Source organism: Narcine bancroftii, chromosome 5, assembly GCF_036971445.1.
Source record: "Narcine bancroftii isolate sNarBan1 chromosome 5, sNarBan1.hap1, whole genome shotgun sequence".
Taxonomy (NCBI): domain Eukaryota; kingdom Metazoa; phylum Chordata; class Chondrichthyes; order Torpediniformes; family Narcinidae; genus Narcine; species Narcine bancroftii.
The window spans coordinates 241,285,619-241,313,178 of NC_091473.1; the positions used below are offsets into that span (position 1 = coordinate 241,285,619).

The 27,560-nt window shown below is 39.9% G+C and overlaps 1 protein-coding gene across 1 annotated transcript in view; it reads right to left on the reverse strand.

The window, feature by feature from the left end:
• Positions 1-27,560, reverse strand: part of LOC138762957 (LHFPL tetraspan subfamily member 5 protein-like) — a 90,439-nt gene that overhangs the window by 16,257 nt on the left and 46,622 nt on the right. The window contains exon 2 of the mRNA XM_069936453.1: positions 2,707-2,943. Coding sequence (XP_069792554.1) covers positions 2,707-2,943 — 237 coding nt within the window. The remainder of the gene's footprint in view (positions 1-2,706; positions 2,944-27,560) is intronic.

Below are 27,560 nucleotides of genomic sequence, written 5' to 3' on the forward strand. Positions count from 1 at the left end.
GAAGAAAACTGAGGTCCTCCATCAGCCAGCTCCCCACCATGACTACCCACATCTCCATCGGGCACACAAAACTCAAAACGGTCAACCAGTTTACCTATCTCGGCTGCACCATTTCATCGGATGCAAGGATCGACAACGAGATAGACAACAGACTCGCCAAGGCAAATAGCGCCTTTGGAAGACTACACAAAAGAGTCTGGAAAAACAACCAACTGAAAAACCTCACAAAGATAAGCGTATAGAGAGCCGTTGTCATACCCACACTCCTGTTCGGCTCCGAATCATGGGTCCTCTACCGGCATCACCTACGGCTCCTAGAACGCTTCCACCAGCGTTGTCTCCGCTCCATCCTCAACATCCATTGGAGCGCTTTCATCCCTAACGTCGAAGTACTCGAGATGGCAGAGGTCGACAGCATCGAGTCCACGCTGCTGAAGATCCAGCTGCGCTGGGTGGGTCACGTCTCCAGAATGGAGGACCATCGCCTTCCCAAGATCGTGTTATATGGCGAGCTCTCCACTGGCCACCGTGACAGAGGTGCACCAAAGAAAAGGTACAAGGACTGCCTAAAGAAATCTCTTGGTGCCTGCCACATTGACCACCGCCAGTGGGCTGATATCGCCTCAAACCGTGCATCTTGGCGCCTCACAGTTTGGCGGGCAGCAACCTCCTTTGAAGAAGACCGCAGAGCCCACCTCACTGACAAAAGGCAAAGGAGGAAAAACCCAACACCCAACCCCAACCAACCAATTTTCCCTTGCAACCGCTGCAATCGTGTCTGCCTGTCCCGCATCGGACTGGTCAGCCACAAACGAGCCTGCAGCTGACGTGGACTTTTACCCCTCCATAAAATCTTCGTCTGCGAAGCCAAGCCAAAGAAGATATAAAGAGCACTGCTTGACCTGCTGAGTTTCTCCAGCATTGTGGGCTTTTACTTCAACCACAGTGTCTATAGATGTTCGTTATTTATTTTTGTTTTTACAATTTAATTATCTGCCGTCTTATTCCCAATTCTAGCACAAACTCATTTTTGTATAAATGGTATTTGCTCCTAATTAGAGCATTTGGTTCTTCAATTGTTTAGTGCATCTTAAGTTGCTCTTAACATTAAGCCAATATTTTCTTTTGTATAATGAAATGCACAGATTTGAAGGATTCATTATGGGGTCATTAGGAGAAAGACATTTAGCGGGGGGAAGCTTGGAGCAAATAATGGTTGCTATTAATTGCCATGGATCTCTGAGCCATCTTTAGGTCTATGCAGTATTGCAGTGCAAGAGAAATAGACCCCAGATATACACGTAAAAAAAGTCAATCTCAAAAGTTTAACCCCTATTTTTGACCAAAAATCTGGAATTTTCAATATATTACCTGTAATAGTTGATCCTAGTTCTTCACAGATAAGAGTTGCAAGTGCTTGAACATAAATGTTACAATGAGGAAATGAATGGTTTAGGGTGACTGAACTAATTGTAGACTTGAGTGCGAGAGAATTCTTACCAATTTAAAAAAAATCATTGTTTCTTCCTCCAAAGCTTTCACAGTTTCAGCGTATAACTAAAAATCACAAGGGAACACTGTTTGTATACAGTTGTTCCTGCCTTTTCTTTTAGTTTGTAGTTCTGTTTGATGTCAGTAGTTTTTAATCTTCTCTCCCTTTAAAATCACTTCTGTTTCGTCATGGGCATCTTCGCAGGATCTCATTAGTATCTTTACCATTGTTGCTGAAACCAGCGAGGGGGGTGCAGTTCATCCTTAACGTGAGAGGGAAATGCTTTTTGTCTGTGGGCATGTAATGGGGGTGGGGGGGAATGGGGAGATGCAGTTCCACACCATGGATGTGCAGAATCTGTTGAGAGTGCAAATGCCGCAGAGGTCAAATTGTTGCGCTGACATAAATTTAGACACAGAGCACGGTTACAGGCTAATTCGGTCCAACATGTCTGTGCTGCCCAATTTGCCTCCACCTCCCGGTACATTTTGAACGGTGGAGGAAACTGGAGCCTCTGGAGAAAACCCATGAAGACACAGGGAGAGCGTACAAACTCCTTACAGACAGCGCAGGATTCGAGCCCCTACAGCTGGCGCTGTAAAGGTGTTGTGCTAACTGCCGCACCAACCGTGCTGCCCTAATAAAAATAATTGTTGCATAATGTTGAAATTCATAACTGATTACCAATGTTAACACACATTTACCTTGACACACTGCAGAGCAGCATCTGCTTGAGGCCCAGATAACCTCTCTCCCTTTTATTACTTTAATTAATTCTGTTTTTGTTCTTTGTTCCTTATTAGTTTAGAGGTCATTTGGACTTGTCCTAACACTGATGCAATATTTTGGATTCTAGTGTGAATTATCTAGTGTGATGCCCCTCAAAAGCAGCATCCATGTAATAGCTGACCCTACAAATTTAACACTAAAAAAGTCTAGAAAACATGACTCTTACACAAGTATACAGTATATGGTAGTTCAATTTGCATTAGGGAACTTGGCCTTAACAAAGTTATCATGCTGCTGATGTCGAGTTTATGCTTGCACACTGATATAATCAACAATATTTACATGGTTAATTGTTTCCCTCAAAAGTCTCAACTTTCCTATCCGCATTATTCTCAACTTGAAAAGATTCACCTTGAGAACATTTAAACTTTATTTTCAACATAAATGTAAATTCTTTACAACACACCATGTATAAAATTATTTACCTTTATTTTCTACCTTGAAGTCTTCAGGAAGAAGGCTGTCTTGTCTGTTGCCAAGTACAAAAGCCAAGAAGGACAGAATAAGAGCATCCAGGATCCCAATTATGGCTAAGATGTAGGCCCAGCGAACAGAGCATGCTCCCAAAGTGTACTTGTCTGTTTTGTTCCCACACATTTGTTTGACTGCATCTGAATCCCAGCCATCAGGGTAAATCATACATCCCATTATGAGGCCAGTTGCTAAATGGAAAATAATGTGTTACAAAAAAAGTTTTAGAAATATGCAAAAATGAACATTTATTGACATTTCATGAAAATTGAATTAGTTTCAACTGCCTATTCTCAAAATAAAATGTCCTCTTTAAGTGCTGGAATTAAATAGCTGCATGAACTACTTCAGAGCTTAACCATTTTCAAACAATTTTCTTGCAATTTTCGTATAATCATATAATCATATAACCATTTACGGAGCGGAAACAGGCCATGTTGGCGCACTGATTTTGTGCGCCCTCTTCAGGCATTGGTCCCGGTAGATCTTCATTCAATAACGATGGGTGAATTCAATGCAGGTGGAATCTTATTGAAATTGAAAGCAAGATTGTTGTCCTGGCACCACACAACCAGATCTTTGATCTCCATCCTGCTTTCTGACTCATAGTCATCAACTTGGATCTCCGAAAATCTTATCGACTAAAACTTACCTTTATAAACATTAAGCAGTCTCAACAGATTGCAGCTACTTGAGGATGGAAGTCCCAAAGTAAATTAAGACTCAAGAACATTACCTTCAAAGTTGGTGCAAAGAAGTGAGATATAATGTGTAATCTTGAGACCCAGTAACCAATAAATGAAAGCAATTCTCAAGAACAGTCATGAAAGACAGAATTGATGGAAATGGAAGACTTTCTGTTATCTTGGTCCTCTTGGGATAGCTTGCTAGTGCTGGAAGCACCGAAAATAATCCCTGATTTCCTGAGGTTCTGTTGCAGCTAAGGCAACAGGTAAAAGCAGCCACACAGGTCAATCAAGTCAAAATGCATGACAAAGGCCTTCGATTAATGTCAACAGATATGGAAAAACAATAAAAAGCAGATAAATTATATTGAAATCTAAAGAGCTACATTTGAAGTATTAAGCATGATCTCAGTATTGTAAACATAATAAATACTAAAGGAGTAACAAGCTGATGTACGTAGATGATTCCAGAATAATACTTAGCAGCATGGGACTGTTTTTGCACAAAATGTAGACTGTGGTATCCTGGTTGAAACTGGAAGAGGTTTCATAGGGTAAATATTGAGGCAGTTTTTTGCAGGCAAGTCCACCAATATAATTCATTACTAAAGTATGTACTTCCTGTTGCCACATTACAGGGAAGATGTGGAATCTTTGGAGAGGGTGTGGAAGGGGTTCAATGGGATAACCACAAGAACTGCAGATGCTGGAATCTTGAGCAAGCAAAAAGAATCCAGAGGGACTCAGAGGTTCTCAAAAGTGGGGTCCCGGTCCAAAACATTGACTTCCATTTCTGTCTGTGGATGCTGCCTGATCCGAGGCCCTCCTGGTTCACCCGGATGCTCCAGGATCAAAGAGATTTTGCAACAAGGAGAGCTTGGATAAATTTGTAATTGTTTTCTTTGCAGTTTTGGAGGCTGAAGCCCAACCTGATCGAAATATATAAAATTATGAGAGGCATAGATAGGTGGAAATATCAAGTGCCAGAGTGCACTGTTTTAAGGAAAGAGGGAGTAAATTTACAAGGCAAGTCTTTTTATATAGAGAGTGATAGGTGCCTGGAGCATATTGTCACGGTGTAGTGTGTGTCGAAAGAACCAAAGACTTGTTGATCCAAATCAAGGCTTTTATTAACTAAAAGACTGGAGCATATCACAAGTAGGTCAACCAGTCCAGAATGACCTGGTCTGGCTAGGAGCAATCCTTTAAGACCTGCCAGTAGGTGTGGCTACACTCTCAGCCAATCACAGTCATCCTACACTTCTTTCTTTGGCTTGGCTTCGCGGATGAAGATTTATGGAGGGGTAATGTCCACGTCAGCTGCAGGCTCGTTTGTGGCTGACAAGTCCGATGCGGGACAGGCAGACACGGTTGCAGCGGTTGCAGGGGAAAATTGGTGGGCTGGGGTTGGGTGCTGGGTTTTTCCTCCTTTGTCTTTTGTCAGTGAGGTGGGCTCTGCGGTCTTCAAAGGAGGTTGCTGCCCGCCGAACTGTGAGGCGCCAAGATGCACGGATGGAGGTGATATCAGCCCACTGGCGGTGGTCAATGTGGCAGGCACCAAGAGATTTCTTTAGGGAGTCCTTGTACCTCTTCTTTGGTGCACCTCTGGCTCGGTGGCCAGTGGAGAGCTCGCCATATAACACGATCTTGGGAAGGCGATGGTCCTCCATTCTGGAGACGTGACCTACCTAGCGCAGTTTGATCTTCAGCAGCGTGGATTTGATGCTGTCGGCCTCTGCCATCTCGAGTACTTCGATGTTGGTGATGAAGTCACTCCAATAAATGTTGAGGATGGAGCGGCGACAACGCTGGTGGAAGCGTTCTAGGAGCCGTAGGTGATGCCGGTAGAGGACCCATGATTTGGAGCCAAACAGGAGTGTGGGTATGACAACGGCGCTAATCTTTGTGAGGTTTTTCAGTTGGTTGATTTTCCAGACTCTTTTGTGTAGTCTTCCAAAGGCGCTATTTGCCTTGGTGAGTCTGTTGTCTATCTCATTGTCGATCCTTTCACCCGATGAAATGGTGCAGCCGAGATAGGTAAACTGGTTGACCGTTTTGAGTTTTGTGCACCCCCAAAGTTCTTCAACATGGTTATCCAACTGCACGAAAACCAACAAGGTCGGGTCAGATACAGCAATAAGCTCTCTGAACCCTTCTCCATTAACAATGGCGTGAAGCAACGCTGTGTTCTCGCACCAACCCTCTTTTCAATCTTCTTCAGCATGATGCTGAACCAAGCCATGAAAGACCTCAACAATGAAGACACTGTTTACATCTGGTACCGCACAGATGGCAGTCTCTTCAATCTGAGGCGCCTGCAAGCTCACACCAAGACACAAGAGCAACTTCTCCATGAACTACACTTTGCAGATGATGCCGCTTTAGTTGCCCATTCAGAGCCAGCTCTTCAGCGCTTGCCGTTCTGTTTTGCGGAAACTGCCAAAGTGTTTGGCCTGGAAGTCAGCCTGAAGAAAACTCAGGTCCTCCATCAGCCAGCTCCCCACCATGACATCCTACACTACCATCTGTACATATGTACATTGGTGATAGAATCTGTACAATCACACACGGGACATGAATGAATCAAGTGTGATAGCAATGCTTAAAGAGGCATTTAGTCAGGCACATGAATTGGTAGGAAATGAGAGATGTAGACCATGTGCAGATAAATTGGATTAGTTTAATTCTGCACAGGCAATAGAGGCCATAGGGCCTGGTCTTTTTACCATTCCATGTGAATACAAAATAATTTGAGAAATTTCATTATCCAATGAATGTTTAAAAAATAACTATCTGCAAGGAGGAAAGGAGAGTATGTGCATGAGGGTGAAGGGGATGGAATAAATTAGGATAAAGAAATTCAAGAGGAATCCTTTAAAGGACACAAATAACAACATATATTTATTGGGCTAAATAGTTTGCTCTGTACTGTTAAATTTACTATTTGGGCACTGACAATTATTTGTAGAGCTATCTTTTTTTGACCAGGCCTGATTAGTTTATTTACTCATTCACAGCTTCAAATGATATACTTCATTCATTGCCCATTTTAGGGCAGTGCAGAATTAATTATGCAGCTGAGGGTCTTAAGTCAGGATCCATGGAGTGGGCAAATTGCCCACATGGATGATCATAAGGCATCTTATTATGCATGATGGGGAGTAGCAGACCAGTGCAAGGCACCAGAAATGTTGAGCACACCTCCACGTTGAGAAGAAGAAGCAGAGGAGACAATCCTACAGGATGGTGACTGTGGCAGCAGACCAGTGAGAGGTTCAGCTGATGAAGGACCCACACAGATTGCAGGCGACTTGCAGTCAGGGACCTGTATGGGTTGTGGGCTGCTGGAAAATTTGATTCAAGAGGGTGCAGAAGCCAAGAACTATTGAAGGGACTTGGGCCCTGAAGCCTTCCTGATAGTTCAGAGATTTAGATCTAGAGTTTGGGTTGCTGATGTATTAAACAGGAGTATGTCCAGCAATAAGGGCTGTGGGAGTCCTGGAGTTGAATCCATGGATATTCAGTGACTCAGAAGGATCTCTTTTGCTTCTCTCTCTCTCTGTCTTAAAATAAGGATCGCCAGGTGACACGAATGGTGACTTTTTGCCTCCCAGAGGCAATTTTGTGTTATAAAATTGTGTTCTCTACTATAACATGATGTTAAAGACATCTTGCATATTGTTACCGAGAGCAGCTTTTCATTTCAGAATTAGTTAATTACTTGAATTTAAATCTTGTGGGATTTGAATGTATTTCTAGATGAATAGTCCAATTTCTGGAGACCAGATTGCTTCCTTTACCATTTTATCCCTAATTTACTAAATTCAGTGAAAATGAAATCTGAGATCTGTTACGAACTAATAACCCTTTTAACTTTGTTTGGGACTAAAGGGATTTTGTTAGGACTAACAAAGGAACAGCAATGGAAAATTCACCAGACAATGGTAAATTCAAAATAATAGTTTTTATTAAACTATTAATAATATAACATTTCTTGCTTATCTCTAAACTTAACTCAAAATTTAATCCCACCATGTACAAATGTAAATGTGTGTGTATAATTAAAGTCCCACTCTGAAAAATCAATTTTATGATCAGCATCATTTCAGTCTTGCTTGAAAGTCTTAAATTTTCAGTTCAGCAATGATTATTAAAGCACTTTTGGACACCAGGCCTCTTTAAATGCACAATTCTTTCGATGAGTAGTCCTCAAGACATATTGTTCAAGCAGAAGTGACCTTCTCTGGCCACATATATATCTCCTGTGAAAAGGAAAATACAAATCCTGTCTTCCCAGGATCAAATCTTCTTCTGAATGAAGACCCTTGGAATCTGTTTTCCAAACGATAAAACTGTCCTCTTTATCTTAAAGAGACATGCCTCCTGAGACCGATCCTACCCATAGCCCTTTGCACGCTCCCCATTCCACTCTGTCTTGATCAGTCAATGAGGTTCATGGCTGTTCCAGTCAATCAGTTTCACAAGTTCAGTCTTTTGTGATTATTGATGGCGCATCTGACTTTGAAGTTCATCGTGTCTTTTGACACAGATGTGCTAAATAAAAACACACAATAAATGCTGGAGGAGTTCAAACAGTGTCCTTTATGAGGCAAAGGTTAAGATACAGTTTCTGGCTTGAGCAGGAAGGCAGAGAGGGGAGGTGAAGGGAAAATGTGTCTGGTTGTGCCAGAATTCCAAAGATTTTGCTCACTGTTCAATAAAGCATTAGGCTGAATAGAGTCATGGCATCATAGAGCCAAGTGACACAAAAGCAGGTCCTTCAACACACCATCCATACTGATCATTAACTTCCTATCTGTATTCATTCCATTAACTTAAACTACCTCGATGGCAGTCAAATAGACTTAAATAGACATTATAGGAAGGATGTGGAAGCTGTGGAGAGGGTGCAGAGGAGATTTACCAGGATGTTGCCTGGTTTAGAAAATGTCTTATGAGGCAAGGTTAGCAGGCACTTTCAGCCCACGAGCTTATGTCGCCCAATTAAACCCAATTGGCTTACAGCCCCTTGTACATTTTGAAGGGTGGGAGGAAACCGAACCATCCGCAGGAAACCCACACAAATACGGAGACAATGTACAAACTCCTTACAGGCCTGGATTTGAATCCTGGTCCTGATCATTGGTCCTATAACAGCATTGCGTTAACCGCTACACTAACTATGCCGGCCTCTTCCTGAAAATATATGAATGCCTTTGCACTCTTTGCAGTGGAGAAGGATGAGGGGGGACTTAATAGAGGTCTGTAAGATTCTGAGCAAGATAGTTCTTTTTCCCCAGGACAGGAATACCAAACATGGAAGACATCTACAGAAAGTAAAGGGAGGAAAGATTTGGGGAGGCATCAGGTGTAAGTGTTTTTTTTCTCCCATATAGAGAGTTGTGGGTGCCAGGAATGCCTTGACGGAGATGTGGTGGAGGCTGAAATATTAGGAGAATTTAAGACACTCTTGGGCTTAGGCACATGGTTGAAAGAAAAACAATGGGTTTAGGCACATGGTTGAAAGAAAAACAATGGGTTTGGTATTTTTTTTCTTTTTTATGGTAGGAATATGTTGGTTGGCCCAAGGCCTATACTGTGCTGTTATGTTTCATCTTCAACATTGTGGGAGTTTCTACATCGTCCGTGTCCTTCCACATTCTCATCAATCTGCTCCAAAGTTCCTATACCTTGCATTAAACCTACACACTGTATTAGACACTTCTGCTATTTCATATGTTTCCCTTTATAATTTGGTAAACATTATGAGGCCCGCCTTCCCACCCCCCCCCCCCCACCCCCGCAACCCAAACTTCCATGCCAGTGTCCTCTAACTATTTGGGATTTACAACAATGAATAAATATTAATGTAATTTTAATTTAGCGATGCAGTAACAGGCTCTTCCATCCACGAACCTGCATCGCCAAATACGCTTGTGACCAATCAACTTACTAACCCCCATGCATCTTTGGATCTTGGGAGGAAACCCATGTGGGCACACAAGAAAAACATACAAATTCCGCACAGTGCCAGAATTGAACCTGGGTTGCTGGTGCGGTAATAGGGCTGTGTTAGCTGCTATACTAACTGTGCCACCCTTCTTCTTTTGGCTCCTGGGAGGACATGTTCTGCATGAAATCCTTTGGCCTCCTTCACTGATCATTGAAATATCAGTGGCCTACACCCAGATATTTAGTTTCCCTCTTGTGATTCGTGGACCTGCACATCTTTGAGCCATATTCTGACTTTCTGCCTCTCACAAGTCATGAAATAATTTTCTGCTGTACTTGTGCATGCTAACAACACATCTTTATCAGGAATAAATAGACCAACGGATTAATTCATCGCTGAAAATTTAATGTTTGTTCCGTTCAGTATTCATCCAGTATTCTTTAAGCTCTAGCTATGATTAGCATACATGCATTTTTCATCCATTTCACTGCCAAGGGAGAAACGTGATTAGCCGTACTGAAGGAAAAGGCATTCATATATTTTCAAGAAGAGGCCAGCATAGTTAGCGTAGCGGTTAGCGCATGCTGTTATAGGACCAGGATTCAAATCCAGTGCTATCTGTAAGGAGTTTGTACGTTGTCCAGTGTCTGCGTGGGTTTCCTGTGGATGCTTCGGTTTCCTCCCACCCTTCAAAATGTACCGGGGGTTGTAAGTCAATCGGGTTTAATTGGGCGACATAGGCTCGTGGGCTGAAAGTGCCTGTTACCATGTTATATGTCTTAATTTAAATTCTAAATTTAAAGAGTGAAATAGTGTGTAATAGGGGAGAGACACCAACCTTGTTTTCACAAGTGTAAAAGAGCATTTATCAGATTTCTCAGAGAGCAGCAACTGCTCCAAATGCAGGAAATACTATGCGATGCAATTAAATTCTACTTCTCCAGATAATGATATGACAGGGAGATAAAACCATAATGTGGAGATGAAGAGCCTTCAGAAAGAACTCTTCCTGGACCTGATTAATTTTGAGTATTTCACGGCTGTGTGAGTTATTTGATGAAACTGCTGGACGTGTAATCAATTAATCTCTTGAGATCTATGACTTAGTTGCTTTGAGTGAGGAAATACTTGCAGAGAATTTGCTGGCAGTGTCATAAAATATATATAAAGCTGTTCCATTGCATAATTATAAATATAAATCTTGGTGCATTAGATTGATCAATGCTAAGGGTGGAAACTGTAGGATGAGACTTATTAAAGAGCCACATATTACCTATCATTTCCTGATAATCAACTGGACTTTTTTTTTTCATTTTTATCCATCCTCATGGTCTTCTAATGTAGATAAAATTAAACTTGAATTTATATTTCTGCTATTAGTAATATTTATATTTGTTTTATTTAACTGTATTTGTTACCTTCTAACATATGGGAATCCTGTAGTAGAATTTTGGAAGATGTCAATCAGAACCTCCAATGCCACCTTCTTTGATAACCGGGTCACCCTAGAGGAAACTTGAGGACTTGAAGAAAATTGAGTTACAGGGAAAAGTTGACGAGGTTAAAGCTTTATTCCCTGGACCATCAAAAAACAAGGGGAGATTTGATAGAGATGTACAATATTGTGAGGGGTATAGAGAGGGTAAATTCAAACAGGATTTTTGTTGCAACTAGAGTTAAGGGTGAAAGTTGAAATGTTTAAGGGAACATTAGGGAGAACTTCTTCACTCATTGGGTTGTGACTAGCTGCCCACAGAGGTGATGGATGTGGGTTCAGTTTCAACATTAAAGAGAAAATTGGATTGGAACAAGGATATGACGGCTATGATCTGGGTGCAGGACTAGGTAAAATAAATAGTTAGCCACAGACATATACCTTTCTCGTTAAGCATATTGTGTTCATTAATAGAAAGGTCATTTAGTTTTGAAGGTCCTCCAGTTTCTACCAATTCATCTGCTCTTTTGATTGAAGGTTCACTCCTAACCTGTATTTTCCTGTTAGACTCTAATTCTCAATGCCTATTTTGCTATCTGACGTGATTGGTTCATCTCTTTAAATTTCTCCTTTGCCTCTCCTCCATGCTAACACTCACTATTTGGGTTAAAGTGAACATATCCCTTCATTGTTAATTCAAATTCTCACAATAGAAAATCACGGTCAATGCAGAGGAATACCCAATCACAATGAACATGGGTTATGTTCTAAATCAATGTTCGACGTGCAAGTCTCAGCCAAATGAATCAGGAGAGAATGTAACCGCAAGGTTGGTGCCAGAACAAATGTTAGGGGGGGCATTAGCATGTTAGAGGGGGTCACAGTGGAACACTTATAAACTCACTAAGTACATTGAAATACCCTTCATATAATCACATCTTCTGATGTCTTCCAAGTGGTTATTGAATGAATGCACACTGCAGTGATTCTGAGTCAAATACAGTGACCAAAATTGCACATAATACTATGTTCCGTTTTTTTTTTAAGTATTGTTTTTAACAAGATACACAAGCTCACATTTTCTGACCTGTGACAGAAATGTGTTATTATTAATTTTTGGTTAAACATTCATATATTTTTTTTAGTAAAGGGATTTTCTGGGCGGGACAGGGACACAGACACACACAATTCTTTGAGATGGCAGATGACAGGTCTTTTGGAGAGGCAGCATCTGGAAAATAGACCCATAAAAAATAGAATTGAATGGTTCATTCAATTGCTGGAACAATAGGGTTTGCTAAGGAGAAGCACCTGTACACACAATGAGGAGTTTTGCTTCAATGATCTGTGTACATAAAAGCCATCTGTTGTGGCTTCAGCAGATAATTTTGAAGCATATTAACTCATACTTTTGGAAGAGATGAGAGTTCAAACAGAACAGATGAGCAAAGCAAGTCATGTGATTAAAACGTTTGAAATGATGTATTTTAATATTGCACCAAGAAACATCTGAGGTCAGAAAATGCAGAGACATGCTCAGGAGAAGGTCTCTTATTGTGGTGTTCTCTTTACCATGGGAGATACACAAAATCAGTGGCAAGAAAGAGCCACTTCAGCTGGCCCTTTGAAAAAAGGACAGCTTCACCGTGGTCCATTTTTACAAGGCCACTTCATGTAACCCTTGCCTGGGTTTGTTGAAATTATTGTGCAGAGATCACAAATACTGTAGCCTCCATGCAAGGGAGGGAAATCAGTCGTATGAAGAAACAACTCTACAAGAATTTTGTGAGTTTCAAGAAGTCTAATGCCTCACCCTTACTCCATAATTACTTTTGAGCAACAATTTAAAGAATCTGAGTTTCAACGTAAAACTGACTGAACTTTGAAAAGATTCTTTTTACAAATCTGCCCTAAACTGTAATGGCTTTGGGGCCTCTCCCTCCCCCCCCCCCCCCACACACACACACATGCACACACTGAGGTTAAGTTTAGAGTTAAGTAAGAAGTGTTATGTAATTAATAAAAAATTATTGTTTTGAAGATACCATTATCTATTGCTCCTGGTCTAGGTAATAATAGCTACCTTCTTGCTCATGTGTCGATATTCTCAAATCCCACTTTTCCATCTGGTATTCAGATATCAGAACTGGTATTTTTTTTTCCAACAATCTTGGAGACATCATGTTTTGTCTTTGTATCTATGCAATTAATATAAATTGTGAAGAATCCAGAGCCCAATACAGATCACGTAGGCCACCAATACTAACTCTTCCATCCGAAAAAGGTATCTATTCATCTGCTTTTAATGGTGTATTGTGGTTTATGGAAAATATCTTGTTTACAAAGAAATCTTATATATTTTCAATATGTAAGTATATTCATCAATCTTGACATCTCTGACAATATTTTAATGAACTGGGGAAAATCCTTTCCAACATTAACTTACAACTCTGAGTTATAGACCTTATAAGGATAAATAAGTTGCTACCATTTTTTTTGTGTGTTTAGATCATTATAACAAATATCTCAATTTATAATTAAATCTGAAAATTTCCAATTTCCTTCCTCTTATTACTTAAACCTTTCAACAATCAGTCATCAGATACTCTGGTGGCATATCCATTTCTGTATAATCTTTATAGAAACATAGAAACATAGAAGATAGGAGCAGGAGTATGTCATTCGACCCTTCGAGCCTGCTCCGCCATTCAACGAGATCATGGCTGATCTTAAAGTTCAGTACCCCGTCCCCTTCTTCTCTCCGTAACCTTTAATACCCTTATACTGAAGAAATATATCACGCAGAAATGTATGTGTCCACGTGGTGTGAGTTCATCTCATCTATCTCTCTCATATCTCAGAAGTTATAGCCTGGACATAGAAACATAGAAGATAGGAGCAGGAGTAGGTCATTCGACCCTTCGAGCCTGCTCCGCCATTCAACGAGATCATGGCTGATCTTAAAGGTCAGTACCCCATCCCCCCTTCTCTCCGTAACCTTTAATACCCTTATACTGAAGAAATATATCACGCAGAAATGTATGTGTCCACGTGGTGTGAGTTCATCTCATCTACCTCTCTCACATCTCAGAAGTTATAGCCTGGACATAGAAACATAGAAGATAGGAGCAGGAGTAGGTCATTCGACCCTTCGAGCCTGCTCCGCCATTCAACAAGATCATGGCTGATCTTAAAGTTCAGTACCCCTTCCCCGCCTTCTCTCCGTAACCTTTAATACCCATGTAATCTTTTTTTCCTGCTGCTGTTTCTGGTCTAGTACTATTCCCACCAGAGAATATTTTCCTCTGTAGCATTTTTCATTCGTTTTTTTCTTTTAATAGGAATTACTGTCGTGGTCCAATAAATTTCTCTGTGAAATTGCCTGATCAAATAATTAATTCAATAACATGATAACCTGCCATTTTGGCCCATGATCCCATACCACCCAATTGACCTACAACCCCCGGTATGTTTTTTGAATGGTGGAGGAATCTGAAGCACCCAGAGGAAACCTATGGAGACACAGGGAGAACGTACAAACTCCTTACAGACAGCTCGGAATTCAAGTCCCGGTCGCTGACGCTGTAACAGTGTTGCATTAACTGTGCCGCCCATGTTTGAATGACCTTATTAAATTATCAAAGTTGAAGTTTGAAATGTTATCAAAGAGCTAGTAGGGTTAAAACTAGATATATTAAAGAACTGCGCAGTGGCTCAGGTTCAATTCTGACTTACAGTTTATTATTTTTCCCTATGGCATCCCTAAAATGTGTGGGTTGGTCTGTCATTTAGCCCTGGAGTGTTGGAGAAAGGTAGAATCAGTTGATGGGAAAGTAGGGAAAATAAAATGAATTAGGGTAGGAGTAACATAAAAGTGGGTGATTGATAGTTGGCAAGGACATGGTAAGGGATTCGTTGAATCTCTTTGAGTCTCTCCTATCACTGAAAATAGGGGATTGAAATTAAGCTTCAATGAGGGTGTAAAGGGAGGCAGCAGCAGATCAAATATCCACCAGAAACCTAGTCTTATCATCATTATAATAAGGAAAAAAAACCTCTTTAATTTGAAACTGGTTTGAGAAGACATTACTCTTGATGATGACACACATAATAAACATATGATTCATACGGGCTTCATAAATAACTGAGATGTTTAAAGCATTAAAGTACAACACAAATTGTGGTGGGAAAGAATTAGAATCATAAATCAAGGATCAGAGTGGTTTTATTTTTATTGCCGAAGAGATTGAAACATTGTTGTCATGAGGCCACATTTTGTGAGAAAAAAATATTTTTTGGATCTTGATTAATTAATTAATTGGCAAAGATGGCAGGCTAACCTTTGACCTGATCCGACATAGATCATTAGCACTACTAATTGGCTTATAGGCTCCAGAGAGAAAATCATCTACGGCTCAAGTCCTTCATTTTTCTTGACAAGAGGTAAGAAAAGGATTAGGGTCAACTATGATGGCACAAAATTACCTTTCAAAATCCCTATTTATGCAAAAAGAATGGTCACTATTTGGGAGAACTTTAATGGTTAGCCATGTTAGAGGTAAGATTCAGCATCAACATTAAATAAACTCAGAAAATTGTCTTTCAGGTTTAACTTGTGTTGGGGTACGTATGCCTAACCCCTCTGGAGAGATGGGATATTATTTAAAATCTGCAATTTCTTGGTGAATATCCACAGTTTTTACATTTAACTGCAGTTCCAGAGTTTTTTCAGGATTCTTGAAAAGCATCAGAAGAAATGACAGAAGATCTGGACATCAAGAAATACTCAGGGCTTTCTCAACTGATTTCAGCTTCACAATGGAAAAGGATTCGTTGAAACTGCTGCTCTTATCAATTTATTTTTGAATTTTGAAGCCATTTTGAATTTTGACATTAAAACTTTAATGATGGGTGACACTATGCCTGACTAAGATTGGAATGGAGAAGAAACACATCTGTTAGCATCAGGGTAGAGACGGTTTTAAAAAACTGCAGATGGCCATGAGAATGAAGACAGTAGAGCAGTGGTTCTCAACCTTTTCCTTTCCACTCACATCCCACTTGAAGTATCTCCTATGCCATAGGTGCTCTGTGATTAGTAAGGGGTTGCTTAAGGTGGGATGTGAGTGGAAAGAAAAAGGTTGAAAACCACTGTTTTAATCACATCTAATTGACTCGTTATGCGCAGGGTTTCATAACTCCAAAGGAAATGGGCCAATGACAATTTTTCTTAACCAAAATATTTCAGTAACAATTGGGTCGAGAGCAGTGGTTCACAACCTCTAACCCTGTGGTTTTCAAACTTTTTTCTTTCCACTCACATCCCACCTTAAGCAATCCCAATGGCATAGGGATTGCTTAAGGTGGGATGTGAGTGGAAAGAAAAAAAGTTTGAAAACTACAGGGTTAGAGTTAAAAGAGCAAGGCACAACAGGAGGCCTGAGCCTAATTAAAGATGCATTACCCATATTCATAGTCTGCGGATAGATATAATCTCTCAGAAGAGCAGCGTTTTTCCGAAGTTGAACCTGGATGGCAATCTGCAAACAATTCAAATATTGACTACTTCTGATGACTATAAAAGATAAGCGTATACAGAGCCGTTGTCATACCCACACTCCTGTTCGGCTCCGAATCATGGGTCCTCTACCGGCACCACCTACGGCTCCTAGAACGCTTCCACCAGCGTTGTCTCCGCTCCATCCTCAACATCCATTGGAGCGCTCACACCCCTAACGTCGAGGTACTCGAGATGGCAGAGGTCGACAGCATCGAGTCCACGCTGCTGAAGATCCAGCTGCGCTGGATGGGTCACGTCTCCAGAATGGAGGACCATCGCCTTCCCAAGATCGTATTATATGGCGAGCTCTCCACTGGCCACCGTGACAGAGGTGCACCAAAGAAAAGGTACAAGGACTGCCTAAAGAAATCTCTTGGTGCCTGCCACATTGACCACCGCCAGTGGGCTGATAACGCCTCAAACCGTGCATCTTGGCGCCTCACAGTTTGGCGGGCAGCAGCCTCCTTTGAAGAAGACCGCAGAGCCCACCTCACTGACAAAAGGCAAAGGAGGAAAAACCCAACACCCAACCCCAACCAACCAATTTTCCCCTGCAACCGCTGCAATCGTGTCTGCCTGTCCCGCATCGGACTTGTCAGCCACAAACGAGCCTGCAGCTGACGTGGACTTTTTACCCCCTCCATAAATCTTCGTCCGCGAAGCCAAGCCAAAGAAAGAAAAGAAGACATTACTAATGACTATGAACTTAATACACTGCGTTCTTGTCATCTGCTGATTTATCCTCTGACCACACATGTTTGTGAGGTTGGTCCCAGGCATCATGTCAAATTCAGCAGTTACCAAAAGACCAAAAGACATTGAGTCCGCCCCATCGTTTAATCATGAGCTGGTCCATTTTCCCACTCAGCCCCACTGCCCGGCCTTCTTCCCATAACCATTGATGCCCTGGTTAATCGAGAACCTATTAATCTCCACGTTAAATATACCCAATGACTTGACCTCTGCAATCACCTGTGGCAAGAAATTCCACAGATTCACCACCCTCTGCCTCAGGAAATTACTTCTCATCTCCACATCCAAAAGTGGAGAAATGCATATGTGTTCTTGCCAGGTTGGTATGGAGTGCAGGATGATGGCACAACTGATGCTGGATTTCAGAGTCTGGACTGAATGTACCACCGGAGTTGTGGGTTGGGTCTATGGCCCAAACCAGAATCTGGATTATAGGCTTGGTACGTGGCCAGAGCTAGCATCTGGAATGCATGTACTTCATCTTGTTTTGACAAGCTGAAACCTACTTACAAAATGTTATTATCTATGGTGGGGTCATCACCTGAGTGTTTTATTTGTTATCCGTGGGAAGAGTGTGCCCTTGTCTCTAGCTGATAATGAGGTCTTAATCATCCTTAATCCAATTGCTTCCAGATCCTATGAGAGATCTTGCAAATGGCTGCATAAAAATGCTTAGACCAAGTGATGAATACTAATGATAACAATTATGCCATCTTAGTCTGTGATATATTTGGACAGCATTTACAGGGACAGAAGTTTGCACTTTTGCTGGCTTCTTTCTTGCATGGCATACCATCATTTGTGAGCTTTTGGCAATTCATTACATTAACCAAGAACGGTCACCAACTATGAGTGAGTTCATTCAATAAATGTTCTTTGCTTTACAGTCACAGGAAAGGGTATAGTCAATATATGTACTAGATCCCCTGAGACAGTGTGCTGCTTTCATCATGTGGTGTCTACACTCTTTGTCTACTGCGAATCGGCAAGCAGGTTTAAGAGGTGACACGAACCACAAACATCTTCTGATTTTAGCTGAAATTTCTGAGGTTGTAAAAGCTGAAAGTGATTTTAATAGTCTTTAAATGACATTCAAATATATTAAGAAATTATTATAGTTTTTATGTATTCAAAAATAAGTAAATAATAAAAAACTGGGAGAAATGATTTAAAAAGATCGATTTACTCTTTACCTAAGAAAGCTACATTTCCTGTTGAACTCAATGGGGTTTCTGATCTTGTTCTAAATTCAGTTTGATGTGAGAGCTGATTTCACAAGGGCTGGGGGATTTCTGGTCAACTGGGCCCCATCCCTGGAAGACTGGGCCCCATCCCTGGAAGACTGGGCCCCATCCCTGGAAGACTGGGCCCCATCCCTGGAAGACTGGGCCCCATCCCTGGAAGACTGGGCCCCATCCCTGGAAGACTGGGCCCCATCCCTGGAAGACTGGGCCCCATCCCTGGAAGACTGGGCCGCATCCCTGGAAGACTGGGCCCCATCTCTGGTCTACCAATGAAGTTTTGGGATGAAAAGAACCGACAGAAATCTTCGATGTAGTGTAAATGACTAAATGATGCTTCCAACGTGGAGATATCAGCCTTAGTGGTCATAATCCGGCTTAATATAATTATCCAAATAATGGCCTGGATTTTACTGTAATAATATTGGAACTGTGTGTGTTTGGTATTGTGACAATCTGAAATTGGCACCTCCATCACTGAAAATCTAGAATGTGCTATATCCTTACACGGTTTAAAATCTTTTCTCAGATGAGAGTCAGGAATTACACAGACCATACAATATTCCCAATGCGAAATACCTTCACACATGTAGTACATGAGGTTTTAATGGCATAAAACCTTAATTATTGAGAAGTATATTATTTGACCCTAAACCTAAAGCACAAACATGCAAATAAAAAGTTCAAAATAAAACTGATTTTAATGTAGATATTTAAATGTCTCTGATATTTATATGATGTACATATTCCAATCAATATTTCATGTTTTGTAAGATATTTAAAATATGAGTTAAAAACTGTGTTATTTCTTAGTTTGTCCTGGCCAGCCACATCACCATGCAGAATGGTTGATTTAATTCACCTTCACGGGTGCTGAGTCTAATCATAATGGGATGTGTACAAAAGGAAGGAAGTCCTGTTGCAGCTTGAAATATTACATTCAACTCTGGTCACCCCATCACGTGAAGGATGTGAAGGCATGGGAAAGGGTGAGATAGCGGAATCAGAATTTATTGTCATGAACCAATAATGAAATTCAGTGTTTTGTGGCAGAATCAATTGATTATTCAAAAATTTGATGGCAGCAAGGAAGAAGCTGTCCTTGTACCAGAATTAACCAGGTTGCTGACTGGACTAGAAAGCATGAGAATATGGACAAACACTCGAGCGTGAGACTGAGGGGAAATCTGATAAAAAGGTTTCTAAAGTTATGATGAATAAGATCTTTTCCTCAGGATAAAAATGTCCCTTACAAGAGGACATGCTTTTAAAGTGGGGGTGGGGGCATCAGAGGGAGAATTTTAAAGGGGGTGAGTGGGGCATTTAGTTTTTACCCAGAGAGAGAGGCGGGTGCCCGGATTGGGCTGCCATAGTTAGTGATGGAATCGATACCAGTGTTTAAGAATCAGTGTTTAGGAGAATATGCAAGGAAAAGAGGGAGATATGTCATGCAGGCAGCATTAGTTTAATTTGAGCATTATGTTCAGAGCAGAAATCGTAAACTGAAGGGTCTATTCTAAGCTGTATTGTTGCATATTCTGCACTCTACTCGCTGTATTGTGATTGCTTATGGTTTTCAGATGCTATTCCAAATCATAGATCTAAGTGTTTCATTAAAAATTTAAAGTTCAGACTTTTAGAAGAATCAGTTCAGCTGTCAGATTCCGTTTGAAATTCACCAACCCCAGAGAATATCAATTTAACTGGTCAGCAAATTTTTTCAGAAGCTTTGCTTCCTGAAAAAAAAATTGGGGGATTAGGATGGAGAACTTCAAGATGAGCACAGAGATCATTTCAGGTTTGCTGCATCACGTAGGAAGCTGGATAAACATTAAATTAACTTTTATTGAATTTAACATGCTTAATCGCATAATGACTGACACATTGCATTAGTTCAACTGCCCTAAAAATGTTTTGCCACTGATTTTCATTTGCACTTAGCATCTGACATCCCACATGTCATTGTCCAACAATGGTTGGCCAGCATTGATGGATTCCAGTTGCCCTGATACCGCTTTTCCATGGTTGCAATGTCCTGGTGCAACCTGGCACCATGTTCATCATTGATTGCATGAGAATCAACAGGGAAGAAATCCAAGTACGTGTGCAGAAAATTAATTTTCAATGGCATGTTTCACTTCATGTTTTGTATGCTTGAAATAGACTTAAAATATGGAAGGATCGCACAAAAATAGTTTATATCTAAAAAATGGAAAGTTTTCAGGTGATTTTTGTGACCGGCAGGCTAAAATCCATAAAATGCACCCAATAGTGTTCAGGAAGCAAAATGTCCAATGTCCAGTATAAGTGAAGTGCATCAAATTATGTGTATAGTTAAAAACGAAACACACCCCTGTGGGCCGATTTTAATGCAGGGTTATACTGGATACTGCCCTTTGGCTGAGAGTTCCTGTCAACAATAAAGAATGTTCTATTGACAATTCAGCTTGCAATTGCAAGCAGCGACATAAACAGGCACTCGATTAATTATCAGTGAAGACTCATAAAACCAGAAAATGCTGGAAATATTCAGCAATTTGACAGGATGAAGAAGCAAATTAACTTTTCAGGCAAATGAATATTCATCAGAACTGGCTAAAGTTAACTGTGTTTCTGTCTGATCTACTGAGTATTTCCAGGATTTTGTTTTCGTATCATATTTCCAGCACTTTTTCTTCTTGGTTCTTTTGGTTAAAAGCAAGATACCACTGATGTAGTCCAGTCCAACTTCACACCACAATCTATCACTTTTTAAAATCACATGCTTTGTTATACAATCTCTTTCGAGTTATTTGGCAAACTTGCATTTCTTGTTTCAAAAGCACAGTTACACAGTATGCTAAAAGGCCCTTTGGCTCAAATCGTCTACCTGAGTTAGTCCAATTTACCTGCATGAGGCTGATATTTCCCTAAACCTTCTGATTCATGTACCTGTTGGAAAGTCTTTTGAACATTGTAATTGTACCCTTCTCTACATTTCTATCTGGCAGCTCATTCCACATACCCACCATTCTCGGTGTGGAAAAAGTTGTCCCTCAGATCCCTTCCAAATTTTTTTCCCTTTCACTTTAAACCTATGCCCTCCAGTTTTAGAATAGCCTACTCTTGGAAAAAGACTGCCCCTTGTAATTTTTTGCCCCTTGCAATTTTTTTTCTTAATGGATGTCTTTGCTTTCATCTTTTCCTCTGATATTTTGTTAGTTTTGTAGCCATCTTCCAATGACTCATTACTCAAAGGACGAAACAGTGGCTGCTTTATGGTTTTCAGTACTTTTTGTCATCTATTAATTTCTTGACCATGGGTATAGAATCTAAGCAAGTTAAATTCATTTAAATTAATACCAGCTGAAAGTTCAAAATCCATTTTGTACTATCCATCATCCACCACCATACCAAATAATGCAAGCAATCTCTGGTTTACTTAATAGGAATGCAATACTTCCATCACCTGCAAGCTCTGCCAGAAGTTTATGTTTTAATTTTCCTCCGACTGCTTTGTGATCCTAGATGCTCTGCCCTTTCTGACAGCTACCAGCATTCATTTATCAATATTTATCTTCCCTTCTGTTACAGTTCACTAATCCACATTATTCAACCCAGTTCAGGATCATTTACTCTTAACTTGAGTAAAACCTTCATGTGGAGAATCTCAAGTAGAATGTACTTCTGTATTAATTTTTTTTATACAATAGAAAAACTCAGTCTTGACCATAAGAAATAGGAGCAGAATTAGGACATTCAGCTCCTTGAATCTTCTCTGCCATTTGAATCATGGATGATCCATTCATTCATCCTTTCAATCCCATTTTCCTGTCTTCAAATCCTTTGATGCCCTCACTAATGAAGAACCAATCAACCTCCTCTGTTAATATACCCAATGAATTAGGCTCTCCAGCTGTCTGTGGCAACATCCACAGATTCACCACCCTCTGGCTAAAGAAATTTCTCATCATCACTGTTCTAAAGAGATATCCTTTTGGTTTCCTAGACTCACTCACTACTGGATTCATCTTCTCCGTGTCTTTCAATAGTCACCCTTTCAATATTCAGAATGTTTCAATGAGATTCTTCTAAATTATAGTGAGTATAGGTCCAGAGTCATCAAACACTCCTCTACATTTACCTTATCATCCCTGGGATCATTCTGGTAAATCTTCTCTGGACCATCCCCAATGCCAGCATGTTCTTCCTTAGATATAGAGCCTAAAACTGCTCACAATATTCCAAATACCATCTATCCAATGCCTCGTGAAGCTTCAGCATTACACATTTCCTTTAAAATTCTAGCCCTCTCGAACTGAATGACATTATTGAATTTGTCTTCCTTACTACTGACTCACCTTGCAAGTTCACCTTTAGGGAATCCTGCACTCAAACTCCCATCCCTTTAGGCCTCTACTGTTTGAATTTTCTCCCCATTTAGAAAGTAGTCTATGCCTTTATTTACTTTTACCAAAGTGCACGTCCATATGCTATCTGCCACTTGTTTGCCCATCATCCCAACCTGTCCAGGTCCCTCTGAAAACTCCCCATTTCCTCAACACTATATGTGGCCCTGCCTAACTTTGTATTATCAATTAACCTATGGTAATATTTTCCATGATTTATTTTTCATAATTTTTGACTTCTTATCATTTAATATGTGAGCCTTAATAAACAAGGTGATGATTTTATTTTCACTTTAAAATGCTATTTAATTACCTTTACAATCATTTTCATCACCTGGTAATTTTAAATTGGAAGTATATTAATAAAAAGCCTTTCACTTACCAGCTCATTGGCTAACCAGCTGGGTGATTAATTGAAATCAGGTAATTCAAAGATACTGATACCTGAGAAACTAAATCAATGGTGCCAGATAAGTAAATTAATTGGTTAAAATCACGGCACATTTTAAGACAGATCTGGGAAAGCAGGTGATGCTATTGAATTATGTATTATGACACAGAAGGAGGCCATTGAGCTCGTTCCATCGTTCAGCAGCATGCTCCCGTTTGTCCTTTACCCAGATTCCTTGTTTGCCTGCCATTATATCCATCAATTCCTTTTTACCACTTCCCTACACTTGACTCTCATTTTTTACAGTAGCCAATTAAAATACCAACTTGCCTTTGCAATCTGGAGCTCCTGAAGGAAATGTGCAGTCATAGGGAGAGTGTGAAAACTCTGGATACATGGCGCCCGCAGTTGTGAGGCAGCAAATACTGACCAGGTTGCAACTACACCTGTAATTAAAAACTCATGGAAATGCTGAAGGAACTCAACTGGTCTTGCAGCGTCCATAAGAGGTAAAGATATTTTACTGATGTTTCAGGCCTGAGCCCTTCTTCTAGGTATGAGCAAAAAAAAATCAGACAGGCATCTTAATTAAAGACTAGAGATTAAGGGGGAAGAATGGGAGGGGGAGGAGTCCAAACCAACAATCAAAAGGTGTTAATTGGATATGTTAAGAGGACAGGTGAGAATTGATATTGGCTCTATGAAAGAAGGAAGAGGGAAAAGAAAAGATGGAGAGAGACAGAACTAGATGGGGCCTTTAATGGAAACCAGTAAAGTCAATGTTAATGCCTTCCAGTGGGGTGGGGGTGCCAGATGAAAGATGAGGTGTTGCTCCTCCAATTTGCAGGTGGTCTCAGTATGTCAGTGCATGAGATGATGGACAGACCTGTTGACAAGGCAATGGGGCAGAGAATTGAAAAGGGTGGCCACTGGCAGATCCACGCTATTGTGGCAGACAGAACCAAGGTGTTCAATGAGGCACCCAATCTCTTCAATGTAAAGGAGACCACAACGGGAGCACAGGATGCAGTCAATGACCCTGCAGATTCACAAGTAAAATGCTGCTTCTCTTAGAAGGACTCTAGCTTGAGGAAATTTAACAAGGAACTGATGACCTTAAGAAGGTTGAGAAATTATAATGTCTGAAAACCTGCTCCGAACAACTGTAAATGGGGAACCCCTGCCAGTTTTGTGGAATATTCCTATTCACTGATATTCTAGAGCACAAAAAAAACACAAAATATCATTAATACATAAATGTGTATTACATTTTTAATACACAAAAGTGCTGGAACTCAAAACATTAATTATGCATCTTTGCTCCCTATGGTCACTATGGGACCCACGGAGTTTCTCTAGCACTTTGGCGTATTATCTACAATCACAGTGTCTCCATACTTTCTTGTTTCACCCAAAATGTCATGGTGAGTGAAAATATAACTTTCAGAAGGGAACTTTTGCACAGCTGATATTTTATGGATGTGGAGATAATCATGGGAGACAAAGTCAAAGAAGTATTCAACGAATGATATAGAGATCAGGAGAAGGTTAATAGGGAAGGCTGAAAATCAATTATCTGAAAGGTTGATCAGCAATAATTGAGCAAAGAAGATGGACAGAAGTCATCCAAGCATTAACCCAGGTAAAGTTGAACTTGTATGAACACTGAAGCTAGTCTTAACCTTGCAGTTAAAGTCATTGAGGCCTATGATGAGTACAATTTTGTATGTCACATTTTATTTGGCATGGCAGCACCTATCACTTTCTTCCTTCATATATGCAGTCAGGATGTATTTAATTTCAAGAAAGATTCTTCTAACATCAAATTTCTTACAGCATTTAGTAAGTGTGAAGTTTCGTGGGTTGTTTTACAATAACTATATTTTATTAGCTATATTACTCACGACCTCGTGGAGGCATCCATTTTGAATCTACACCTAGCTGCAACAACTCATCTCCGACTCCCTCCAGTGGTCAGGAATATTACTAGCTCACTATCATTTTCAGTAAGGGCAAGGTGGCACACATCTCCACTGGGAAGGAATTTTTGGCTTTATACTTCATTTAAAAACAAAAATTCTATTTTGTTTTCACTAGGCCCACTGCTTTTTTTGGTCAGCTTATTACTGAATCATCAAATGTTATGGTGGTAATTTCATATTTTGTTCATTTATTCCGACCCTTTATACAATTGTACACAATAGTATTTGCAGGCATTGTTTCTCTTCATAATGAGCATACCAAAATTGATTAATGGACTTTGACAAATTTCCATAATCACAAAGAGGAGAGGTAGTATTAAACTGGAACGCCGTAAATTTGAAACTTAATTTAGTACACAGTGATTCTGATTAATCCGATGGATTTGAACCTCTTCCATTTGTTGTTAGTTCTTGTCTTTTCTCACATATTTCTGATGAGTTGTCATACAGGGAAAGTATTATAAGGTCTGGAAGTAAACTTCATTGATTGTTATCAGGCTGGTTTTTGGTGGTAACCTTCACTCAGGTTGTTGGGAATTCGCACAAAATGCATTACATGCACAGACGCTCAGTGCAGTGTTAAGGCACAATTTAATGGACATTTTATGTTTCACTATAAACAAAATAAAGGGCAAACCTTTACAGAGGTCAATAGGGTCTGTTAAAGTACTTCAACCTGTTGATAGGGATCAGTAAAGAAATAATGGAGACTTTGACTACATTTTTAAATCCTCTTTAGTGAATAATGTCATGACACTTGGGCCAAGCCGAAACAACTTCTTTGTTCCGAAATATTTTTTGAAGAGGTAATTGGATGGTTATGCAATTGGAATTCCATAATTCCAATGAAAATGGATATTCATAAGGTATTTAATAATGTCTCGTGAGGCATGTTATTAAAATTCAATCAGAAAACCTAAGAAAATATTTGAGTTTGAAACAAAAGTGTGTCTGTATGTGAAGTAATTGTCTCTTAAATTTCCTTTGCGAATGCCTCATCTGGGATTTTAAATTAATAATACTAAATTGTATTTGGTGTATTTTGCACCCTGGTTAACTGTAAAAGAACTATGTGTGCGTTTCATCAACCCATATTTATTCCCATGTCAGGGATATGTATCAATAACATTTTGAAAAATAGTATAGTTACATTTGGGTTTTAAGGAGCCTTAGTAAAGTTGTGTACCTATTGGAATAAAATCCTCAGATGGAAATATGTTTCTAAATGATTACCCCTTGGGTATTGATTCTATGGAAAAACCTATTTTGGATACTTAGTTTGACACAGTAATTGAAGTACTGGCTTGCAGTGGAGTGTTGGTACTCTGGAGGGCTAAACTGATAATGTGTTGAAATACGTTAGCTTGCTGACGCACTACAAATTTGCCAAAAAAAATACTGTGGCACAGGTGAATTAGGTTCGGGAAACCCGAATAATTATTGAGATGTTCGATTCTTTGCTTTGCGTTCAGCACAGGAAGGATGAGTAAATGAATTGTTACCTACATAGAAGGTAAACAACTTTTCTCCAATGAAAATGAACTGGTGTGGTAGCAGACCATCAGATGATTAGAATTTTATTGCCTACAGTCAGTACACTGAAATGTTATTATAGCCAGAGTTTTGAACAAGAGGATAAATCCGTGAAGTCCTCTCCAGACACAGCCAGTACCACTAAGATTCATTGGCATATTAGCCAAGTTAGAATTACTTGGAGTCCTTGCAGAATTGATAAGTTAATTTGTGGTAATATCCAGGTATTATTTAATAATTGACCATTTTTTCTTATCTTATCTGCTTTCTTGTTCTGCCTGTTTCTTGGTGTATGTGGCTGCATTTGGTTAGGGAGAACCATGACAGGCTGCAGACACTGTGATTGAGGTAAAAACACTGAAATGATGGAGGAACTCAGCTGCATTTATTCAGCTCTTGGTTAGCGAATAATGTTGTTAGAGGCAGGAGTAGGTCATTTAGTCCCTTGAACCTGCTCCACTTCATAAAAATATGAATACCTGTACCCAACATTCTCATGGATATGCATCAATCTTTCACTTACTGAAAATCTAATCATCTCTGCCTTCAAAATATTCAAAGACTCTAGTTCCTCTAACCTTTGAGGAGTGACAAAAATTTGCAATCCTTTTTTTAAAGAACTTTATTTAATATTTTCAAAACAAAAACTTTTACAAAATCTGTAATATAAAATTGAGAACTACAACTATCCCACTTCCTCCCCCCCACCCTCAACAGACCCCACAAGGGAAGCATTGAAAAAATAGAAAAAATACATACAGCTGTTTAAGATATTACAAAATTCATACATTTCAAATAAGGTGACCACATCTTAACAAAAAAAATCATAATTATCATGCAAATTATATGTTATTTTTTTCCATATAAATACAGGACCTCAACTCAT